An 11,065-nucleotide genomic window follows, 5' to 3' on the forward strand; every position below is an offset into this window, starting at 1 on the left:
ACGTAATTATGATGATGGAAGGGGAGGACTGACAGCGATGTTGCAGGTGGTGAGGTGGCAGTGCTGGGATGGATAATATGATAGAAGAGATAGTGGAGGTAATGGTGATGGAAACAGGAGAGGTAAGAGCAAAGCTTGGTGATGGTGGAGGTGGTAGAATGAAGAGATGGGGATGAAGGTTATAGTAAAAGTGGAGGAGAGATGTGGGCAGAAAAGATGTTGGGGGGTGTTATGCTGATGGAAGATGAGGAGGTGGTGGAGTTGAAGGTGAATATGGGGTGGCAGTGACGGAGGAGGCGACTGTGGATGTGGTGGTGATGCTCAGGCCACTGGAAATGGAAAGGAATTTTGAACCTACCCTGCCTCGCCCTCTGACTTCTATTTTACAGATGAGAAAACTGAGGCCCTCAGGAGTACTTGGCTTCTGTTGCAACCCTGGAAGTGATAGAGGAGAGATCCAGGTCCCAGAAACCAGTCCCAAGGCTCAGCCACCAGGGCTGATACAGGGGCATCAATGCCTTTGAAAAGCCAGGCAAATGTCAGGCAAATAATTGTGCAGAGGGCTCCTCTGCAGGGTCTCCACCATCTCTCAGATCTCTCAGTCCTCTGCAGAGGACTCTGTTTCTGGCTCTGCCACGGACTGACCTGGAGAGTCACTCAGATTCTGAGTATAATGCAGATTAAAAACAGCAGCTACCTGCTAAGAGAATTCAACCATATAATACATATGAAGAGTTTAGGACAGCGCCCAGCACAAGCAGGTCTTGCCAGGTGGCTCAATGGTAAAGAACCCGCCTGCCGTGCAGGAGAAGCAGGTTCAGTCCCTGGGTTGGGAAGATGCCCTAGAGGAGGGAACAGCAACCCATTCCAGTATTCTTGCCTGGAATATCCCATGGGAAGAGGAGCCAGGTGGGCTACAGTTCATAGGGTAACAGAGAGTCGGACATGACTGAGTGATGACATAGCAGCAGCAACAGCCGGCACAAGCAAGCTCTCAGTAAAGGCAGCTGCCCTGGAGTTAGCATCACCACCACCATCATCTATTCCAACCTGCACATTTGGTAGATGACGAAACAGACCCCGCAGAGTTGTATTCCTGGGGAGGGGAAGGAAAAGAGGCTCTGAGACCCAGACATGGCCTTGCCACGGGAAGGGGGTGGGGGGCGGACCCTGGCTGAGAAAGGAACAGGGTAAAAGCTATATTTGAGTTCCTGGTGTGATGACTAAGGAGGTTGATAACAGTCTCTGGGGCTCAAGGCGGCAGGCTGGGGGCAGCTGCCAGGCAGAACCGCCCCCCTGGAGACGGCTGTCTCCGGAGGCACCTCCTGGTTCCGAGCCCCCATCCTTCACTCCTGGGGGTAGGGGGTGGCGTACCAAGGCAGAGAGTACATCTCGTCCTGCCCCCTTGGGAATCTTAGTGTTCCCCTCTAGGCTGTTTGGGTCAGGGACAGGAAGGAGGTGGCTGATGCATTAGCTCAGTCACTCCATAGTAACCGTGTGAGATTGGTAATCAGATCCCTATTTGACAGAGGAAGAAATCCCCCTAGGGATTACCCAGCCAGGAAGGAACAGGGCATGCGGTTCTCAGGTAGATAGATGGTGGATAATTCTTCCCCACACAGGTTCCCATTGAACCCTTTCATTTTTTAGGAAAAAAAAGAAGATTCAGCCACATTAGTTTTAAAAATGTGTTTATTAATTATTTTGGCTGTGCTGAGTCTTTGTTGCTGCGCGGGCTTTTCTGTAGTGGTGGGCTCTAGAGCAGAGGGGTTTCAGCAGCTGTGGCTCAAGGGCTTAGATCGCCCCTCCTCACCACGCCCACCCCCTCATCCTGGCATGTGGGATCTTCCCTGGCCAGGGATCGAATGTGTCTCCTGCACTGGCAGGCGGATTCTTTATCACTGAGCCACCAGGGAAGCCGTGAACCCATTCTTTGGAGGAGAATCTGTGTTGCCAAACTGAGAAGCAAAGAAACGCCCTGGGAAGCAGACAGAGAAGCAGGTGCAAAGATATGGAGTGTGCCAGGCTCTGGCTGAGAAAGGATGGACACATGCTCTCATGGCCCTTTGGCTCACAGTAAATCCCCCGGAAGCAGGGAAGGGAGGGAGAGACTTTCTTCTTCCTCTTCCTCAATCCACCTCCCAGAGTACCTGAGGATGGTAATGGTACAGAAGGGTCTGTCCACCTTCGGTTTGCTCCCTGGTCAACTGATCCAGGCCCACTGTGAGGAAGCCCACTAGCTGAGAAATTATTTGAGATGTAGAGGATGCTATGGAGTATTGTGGGAAGGTGGTCAAGGTAAGCATCAGGGAGGGCTTCCTGGAGAAGGAAGTACACTGGGCTTGGAGCATTTGTCCTCCCAAAGCTTCACTCCTGAGTTACTTACTGGTACCAAGTGCCATATGTTATATTACTGTCCCCTCTGGGGGAGGTGGCATCCTCACCTCCCACCCTGGTCCTCAAAAAGGGGTTCTAGGAGGGAGAGTGACTTTCCCAAGGTCACACGGCTGGGGCCCAGCTCAAGCATCCATCCCCCCTCTCCTCAACTCCCCCTCCTCCCAGGCAGCCTGGCACTGCTGTCAGCTGCTCTGAAGTGAGTGGCTATTTTTATTCTGGTGCGAGGGGATCTCGGGCAGCAGAGCCATGTAGGTTAGAAGGCTCTAGGACAACCGGCTTCAGCAGGCAAGGAGAGGTTTAATGCAGCAGCGGAAAATTGCCCGGGGGCCCTCCTTTCTTGCAATGCTGACCTGCCCTTGGCTCCCAGGTCTCCAGAAACTTCTTTATCAGAGCTCAGAACAGAGCACAGAGCCAGACTAAATCCTAGCCCTGATCCCAGGTCCAACTTGAGCCCAATCTGGTGTTAACTGAACCCCGATCCCACATTGAGCCTCTACCCCATCTCTAGATTGAGCCCTGACTGTGTCTGGTCAAGTACTGAGCCTGATCCAAGCCTGACTAAGCCTGATTCCAACTTGAGGCCTCTATTCTGGACCCAGATCAAGCCCTGATCCTAGCATAAGACTGAGCCATAGTCACAGACTGAACTCTAACCTTGGTCCAGACTAACCTGTGATTTTAGACTGAGTCCCAAGTCCAAGTGTAGATTGAGGTCCAAGTCTGGTCATTAACTGAACCTGGTGGAAGACTGAGTCTTGAACCTGGGTCACACAGCTCTGGTCACACAACTGTGCACTGAACTGGCCAAAGGCTGACCCCTGAACTTAGTCACACACTGAAACCAAATCCCAATCACTGACTGAGTCTGCACTCTAGCCCCAGACTCATTTCTGAATGTGGCCATAGGCTAAGAACTGACCCTGACCTTGTCTGAGCCTGGCTTTGTCACAGTCTAAACCCCAGCACCAGCCCCACCTGAGGAAGGCTGCTGCCCTAGATTACAAACTGCCACACGGGGTGTGGATTATGAGCAGAGATCTGTTCTGGGAGGACCTGGGCCTCCTGTGGCTGCCGATGCCAGCATGTTCCCGGCACCGTTGTGGCCAGTGTCTCTACCGCTGGTTCCACTAGCTGGCTAGTCAACGCTCAGCAGCTCAGGCTCTGGCCCCTCCAGAGACCACAGTGTCCAGGTTAATGCAACGAGAGTGGTTTGGTGGCAACTGTCCAGTGAACAGTGTGGGCCCGTGAGGCATCGAGCTTTGGCTCTGTCAGCGGAAAAGCCACAGGCTCCATGGGGCCTCTGGCTTCAGCCAGTCTGGGGCTCTTGCTGGGGTATGGAGTGGGGTAGTGGGAACCCAAGGCTGTGACCCATTATTTTTGTAAACAAAGATTACCGTTTGTGTTCAGGTGATACATACTTACTACAGAAAAAACATTGTGAAGGAGGGAAAAAAATTCACCTATAGATTCAAGTACCAAGAGATGACCGTTTTGATTTCCTGGGCTGTTTCCTTCCAGATTTTGTGCTTTGGTCTAGGCATACATATTTATATACACATATTTTATACAATTTTTTGGCTACTCTGTTGCTACCACAACATCTTTGCAGCCCATATCTTTGACGGCCTTCAGGAATGGATCCCAAACAGTTAAGCCAGGGAGCATTCCCATTTTCCAGCCACTTGACTGGACAATGGATGGACCTAGTGAACTAGGAGGAGACTTTTGCTGGGGGCTTTTGGGAAAAAAAGTTTGTTTTTTCTCCTGAGAAGTTTACAAAAAGAGAAAAGATTTCTTCTTGATTAGATATGAGTGAAGAAGTCTGTAGTGGTCCTGATTACTGCTAGCAATCATCTTGACACGAAGCAGATAACTGCTATGGAAAGCAGAATGGAAAGAGCTCAAGCCTTGGTGACTTTATCAACCAGATCAAGCCTCATCAGAAGCCCTCCCTCCCTGAACTATTTTGTTATTTGAACCAACAGATTCCATTTATTGTTTAAGCCAATTTAACTTGTGGTTTCTGTGACTTGCAACCCGGAGCATCACAATTCCCAACTGACATTACTGTTTTAAAGCTTTAAAAAAAAAATTAACACCATAACTGTGAACACTTTCCATGTCATTCAACACTATGCTGCATCATTTTAAACAATTGCTTGATTCGTCTTTGCAACCCTATGAACTATATATATAGTCCATGGAATTCTCCAGGCCAGAATAGTGGAGTGGGTAGCCTTTCCCTTCTCCAGGGGATCTTCCCAACCCAGGGATTGAACCCAGGTCTCCTGCATTGCAGGCGGATTCTTTACCAACTGAGCTATCAGGGAAGCCCAACCTAAGAAAGTACCAGCATTTACTTAACTCATACCCTGCTGTGACATGCTTCTGTCCTATCTCCGGTTTTTCACCACTGTAAACAGTGTCTTGATAAACATCTTAACCTAACCATTGATTCCCTCTCTCAAGATTACTTTGGGTCAAATTCTGAGAAGCGGAATACTGGGTAGAAGAAATATTTTTAGGGTTTTGATTTAATGTGTCAAGTTGCCTTTCAGAAAGCTTGGATGAATTCCCACTTCCACAGCAGTAAATAGAATGTTAGACATAGCCTATCATTTCAATAATCTGGACAGGACCAATTATATTTACTGTGTCCTCATGTATTTATAGATAATGAAAATTAAATAACAGCCCTAAGCCTATTATATCTTCACAATCAAGTCAGTGAATGGGAGGTAATAGGGTGTGAATGGAGGCCTTACAAATAGCTGTGAAAAGAAGAGAATCGAAAAGCAAAGAAGAAAAGGAAAGATATTCCCATTTCAATGCAGGGTTCCAAAGAATTGCAAGGAGAGATAAGAAAGCCTTCCTCAGCAATCAGTGAAAAGAAATAGAGGAAAACAACAGAATGGGAAAGACTAGAGATCTCTTCAGGAAAATCAGAGATACCAAGGGAACATTTCATGCAAAGATGTGCTCAATAAAGGACAGAAATGGTATGGACCTAACAGAAGCAGAAGATATTAAGAAGAGGTGGCAAGAATACACAGAAGAATTGTACAGAAAAGATCTTCATGACCCAGATAATCACGATGGTGTGATCACTCACCTAGAGCCAGACATCCTGAAATGTGAAGTCAAGTGGGCCTTAGAAAGCATCACTACCAACAAAGGTAGTGGAGGTGATGGAATTCCAGTTGAGCTATTTCAAATCCTCAAAGATGATGCTGTGAAAGTGCTGCACTCAATATGACAGCAAATCTGAAAAACTCAGCAGTGGCCACAGGACTGGAAAAGGTCAGTTTTCATTCCAATCCCAAAGAAAGGCAATGCTAAAGAATGCTCAAACTACCGCACAATTGCACTCATCTCACACACTAGTAAAGTAATGCTCAAAATTCTCCAAGCCAGGCTTCAGCAATATGTGAACCGTGAACTTCCAGATGTTCAAGCTGGTTTTAGAAAAGGCGGAGGAACAAGAGATCAAATTGCCAACATCCGCTGGATCATCGAAAAAGCAAGAGAGTTCCAGAAAAACATCTACTTCTGCTTTATTGACTATGCCAAAGCCTTTGACTGTGTGGATCACAATAAACTGTGGAAAATTCTGAAAGAGATGGGCATACCAGACCATCTGACCTGTCTCTTGAGAAACCTGTATGCAGGTCAGGAAGCAACAGTTAGAACTGGACACGGAACAACAGACCTGGTTCCAAATAGTAAAAGGAGTACGTCAAGGCTGTCTATTGTCACCCTGCTTATTTAACTTATATGCAGAGTACATCATGAGAAACGCTGGGCTGGAAGAAACACAAGCTGGAATCAAGATTCCTGGGAGAAATATCAATAACCTCAGATATGCAGATGACACCACCCTTATGGCAGAAAGTGAAGAAGAACTAAAGAGCCACTTGATGAGGGTGAAGGAGGAGAGTGAAAAAGTTGGCTTAAAGCTCAACATTCAGAAAACTAAGATTATGGCATCTGGTCCCATCACTTCATGGGAAATAGATGGGTAAAAAGTGGAAACAGTGTCAGACTTTATTTTTTTGGGCTCCAAAATCACTGCAGATGGTGATTGCAGCCATGAAATTAAAAGACGCTTACTCCTTGGAAGGAAGGTTATGACCAACCTAGATAGCATATTGAAAAGCAGAGACATTACTCTGCCAACAAAGGTCCGTCTAGTCAAGGCTATGGTTTTTCCAGTTGTCACGTATGGATGTGAGAGTTGGATGGTGAAGAAAGCTGAACGCCGAAGAATTGATGCTTTTCAACTGTGGTGTTGGAGAAGACTCTTGAGAGTCCCTTGGACTGCAAGGAGATCCAATCAGTCCATCCTAAAGGAGATCAGTCCTGGGTGTTCATTGGAAAGACTGATGTTGAAGCTGAAACTCCAATACTTTGGCCACCTCATGCGAAGAGTTGACTCATTGGAAAAGACCCTAATGCTGGGAAGGATTGGGGGCAGGAGGAGAAGGGGACAACAGAGGATGAGATGGTTGGATGGCATCACCGACTCGATGGACATGGGTTTGGGTAAACTCCAGGAGTTGGTGATGGACAGGGAGGCCTGGCATGCTGCGGTTCATGGTTGCAAAGAGTCGGACACAACTGAGCGACTGAACTGAGGCAGACCTGACTTATCCATGAGGTTCAGTGTCTATGGCCCATCATACTTTTAGGGGCCTACAAAAATGTTTTAACTTTAATTTTTTTTTAATCGGATGAAAAAATGAATAAATAATAATGAATCTAGCCTGGATTATATTCGTTTCTTTTAAAATCAAAGAATTGTAAATTCCAATTTAAAAAATATTTATTTAGCTGCATCACGCAGCATCTTCCTTGCAATCATGTGGGAACTTTCCTTGGGGCAGCAGGCTCTCTAGTGGCACATGGGTTTAGTTGTCAGGATTGGACTTGAGCTGTCTTCGATTACAAGGCAGATTCTTAACCAGTGGACCACCAGGTAAGTCCCTCCAATTTCTAATATTTTTTTTTAATGAAGGAAGGGGCCCAGGAAGGCAAAACTACTTAGCGCCCATGAAAGCCTTAATGCAGCCTTGGTTGGATGTTGAGGAGAATTCTGAGTACCAGTCAAGATTCGGTGGGAAGAAAGCCTTGTGATCAGTGTGCAATGTCTGCCTTAGGCTTGAAGAGGGGAAGTAACGTCTTGATCTAGTCGTCTTTGTCTTGGTGACATGAACACGGGAATGTTTGGGTTCAAATCCCAGATCTACAGTTTAATCGTTTTCCCTTTCTGAGCCTGTTCCCTAACTTGTAGAAAGGAGGTCTTCAGGCCTTTTTGAGGGGCTGCGCCACGTACTGTTCTAAAGAGCTGTCTCCTGTGTATTAACCCTTTTATCCTCCCAGCTCCGACGTAACATTCCCATCGCCATAACTTTTGCTCAGGAAATTGAAATCCAGATCGGAATCTCATCTAGAGAGGTAAAAAAAAAACAACACAAAACCACAAAGAAGGATTCCCCAGGCCTTAGCTTCCCCATCTTCAAGTCGGGTGTCCGGCCCAGAAACGCCGGTGCCCGTGCGCATCCCGCCTGCGCCCTCTGCCGGCGTGCGGGGGCAGTGTCTGGACGCATCCTGTCGGAGCATCCATCCTGTCGGTCAGCAGAGGGAGGGTGGACACTGTTGGGACCGGGAAAGTAAAGGGCTGCGGGCCAGAGAGGAGCCCAAACCCCGCCGGGAGCGCGCGGGCGGCCCCCACGCAGGCCCTGGGCGGAGACCGAGAGCTGGAGGCGTGGTCCCTAACGGGGCGGGACCTCCAGCGGGGACCCGGCCAGCTCTCCGGGCCAGACGTGGCGCAGTGGCCGGGCGGTTCACCTCCAGCTTGCGGATCATCTTCGGCCAGGTTTCAATGCACCTCCCGCTGCCTCCGCCGCCCCTGCTGCTCCTCCTCGCGGCAGTCGCGGCCGCCACCACCACCTTCCGGCCCGACTGGAACCGTCTACAAGGCCTGGCCCGAGCCCGGGTAGAGGTGAGTGCGGCGGCCCGCCAGCCTAGGGACAACCGCCCCTAAATCCCGCGACTCCTTAACTTTGCAATCACTGCCCGTTCTGGCACAAGACCTTCCCAACTCCCTTGTTCCCCTCGGAGCCGGGACTGTCCCTCCCACTTCCCAGACCCAGAATGCCCCAGCACCCACCGTGGAAGCCCCAGACACCCGATCTTGCGGCCTGGAAGTCTGAACCCCTCCCTAGCGCCCCATCTGGCCGGACAACGGGCCCCAGACACATTGGCTGTGTCCCCTAACTCCTGGCTAGTGACTCTCCGAAATCTGCCCTCTGGAGCCCAACTTCCCATCCCCTCACCCCCCACCCCCCCGCACTCCTCTTTTTTCCTGGAATTCCTCCCCACCCCAGTTCCGGTTGGTCTCTCTCCCTTTCCCTGGAGGGGAGTAATGACCTTCTGGGAGCCTCCCTGCCACGCGGGGCAGGGAGCTGGGGACTGCCTTACTGCCTTACCAACACTTGTTCCTCAGGAATCCCTCCACCCTCCCCTGCCACGGAATGCCCCGCCAAAGTCCCTGTCTTGTTGTGTGACTTGGATCATCACAGACCCTCTCTGGGCTTTAGATTTCTCCCTGAAAAAAAAGGGAGGGGGGAGTGCGGTGGGGGGTGGAGGGGGAGGAGAAAGAAGGACTGAGGAGGACGAGAATGGTAGTCCTAGGGTCTGGACTCCCCTTCAGGGAGTACAGGGAGGGGCCTGTTGGGGAAGCCACCAGATGGTGTGTAGGGCTAGGCTACAGGTGGCAGGGAGGGCCAGCTCTGCGTGGGGTGAGGTAGGGACCAGATGGTAGGCGTCTCTAACGGGGCCTCCCAGGGAAGTTCTGAGATGTTTCCTTCTGGTCGGCCTCCACCCTGAGGTTCTTGGGGCCACAAGCCAGGCCCAGGTCTCAACTGCCTGAGGGGAGTAGGGTGATCATTTCTCTTGGGCATTGGGGGTGGGTCAACCTGGCACTCGTGGTAAAGAATCTGCCTGCCAATGCAGGAGATGCAAGAGATGCGGGGTCTGTCCCTGGGTTGGGAAGATCTCCTGGAGAAGGGAATGGCAACCCACTCCAGTATTCTTGCCTGGAGAGTCCTATGGACAGAGGAGCCTGGCGGGCTACAGTCCACAGGGTCGCAAAGAGTCAGACACGACTGAAGTGACTTTAGCACACAGGAACAACCATCAGTAAGATGTGCAGGCAAGAGCTCCGAGGCTGGTAAGTGCCCTTCAGGCCTCTGGCTTTGCTCTTCTTGTCCTCTGGTGTGGTTAGGCCTCAGCTTCCCTATCTGCAGAGTTCCCCTTCTGCCTTCATCTCCACATCTTGCAAACCTCTGTTCCAGGGAGTAATCCACAGCCCGACCCAGCCCAGCTGGGGGATGAGGGTAAAATGGGGGTGAGGGTAGATGTGAGAGGCTCCTGACCTATCCCATTTTGTCCCCCTCCAGACATGTGGAGGATGACAGCTTAATCGCCTGAAGGAGGTGAGTTTGAAGGAAGGGGTCCCCAGCTCTGTCCTCCCTGAGCCTTCTGAGGGGTGGGCAGCATAGTCCCAGTGACTGGATGGGGGAGGGTCCCTGGGCTGGGAGTCAGGAGCCTGCACCTGACTTGCTGTGTGACACTGGGCTTCAGCGTTGGTACCTGGAGGGGGCTGGGGCCTGATGCTCTGGTTCCTCCGCAGGTGAAGGCCTTCGTCACCCAGGACATCCCACTCTAGTATCCTCCTTCTGTTCTGGGGGAGGGAGGAGAGGGAGGGGATCTTCGAGAATCTCCTTCCACTTGACTTCACCGAGAGATGATGAATGGTTTTCATCTGACAAGCGGGGCTGATTGAGAGTGAGCTGCCCCGCGAAATCCGAGGTGGTCTTGGGTTGGCAAGAGAAAATGACTAGGTATGACTGGCAGAGACACAGGAACAGAGAGGAGGCGCTCTTCTTTGAACCCTAATTTCCTCACGTGTAAATGAGGATCCCTGCCCCACCTGGGCAGACCTAGTAGTGTCCACATCGACAAGGCCCCTGGGAGACCCCACCTGCCTCTGCCCACCACCATCCGCCTTAACAGTCTGCAGCCACAACCTGGTAATGAAGCACCTGCCGGGGGCCGACCCAGAGCTCGTGTTGCTGGGCCACCGCTTTGAGGAACTGGAGGTGAGGCCTGGGGAGGCACACCGGGGTGGGGGTGGGGGAGGCGGACCGGGGGGCGGGGCGGGGCGGGGCGGGGCGGGGCGGGGCCCGGCGCCCTGACCCCGCCCCTCTCCGGCTTCAGCGAATTCCACTCAGCGACATGACCCGCGAGGAGATCAACGCGCTGGTGCAGGAGCTCGGCTTCTACCGCAAGGCGTCGCCCGACGAGCCTGTGCCCCCCGAGTACCTTCGGGCGCCCGCTAGGCCCGCCGGAGGCGCTCCTGACCACGCAGACCTGTAGGTCTGGGGGCGCCGCACTCCCCCCAACCCCCTCCTGAGCCCTGGGGACAGAATGAAGCGCTCAGCGGCCCGGGAGCACCTCCCTCGTTGAGGGCCGACGCCCCGTCCCCGAGCCAGCAGGGATGGAATTGGGGGGGGGTCCCTCCTAAGCCCTCTCTCTTCCCTCCCCAGCTCCACTAAATCCCCTTCCGCCTTAACTGAGACTCGATTCTTTCTTTGCTGCGGCGGGG

General features: G+C 51.6%; 1 protein-coding gene across 1 annotated transcript; it reads left to right on the forward strand.

The window, feature by feature from the left end:
• The first annotated feature begins 8,187 nt into the window (after window positions 1–8,187).
• Window positions 8,188–11,032, forward strand: SELENOM (selenoprotein M). The gene is made up of 5 exons (XM_081542449.1): window positions 8,188–8,398; window positions 9,858–9,893; window positions 10,091–10,125; window positions 10,481–10,559; window positions 10,678–11,032. Exons 1-5 carry the CDS (start codon window positions 8,279–8,281, stop codon window positions 10,834–10,836), a joined length of 429 nt encoding a protein of 142 aa, XP_081398575.1. The 5' UTR covers window positions 8,188–8,278; the 3' UTR covers window positions 10,837–11,032.
• Window positions 11,033–11,065: the final 33 nt, after the last annotated feature.

The sequence above is a fragment of the Giraffa tippelskirchi genome, chromosome 11 (genome assembly GCF_054371585.1).
Source record: "Giraffa tippelskirchi isolate mGirTip1 chromosome 11, T2T-mGirTip1v1.2.pri, whole genome shotgun sequence".
NCBI lineage: Eukaryota > Metazoa > Chordata > Mammalia > Artiodactyla > Giraffidae > Giraffa > Giraffa tippelskirchi.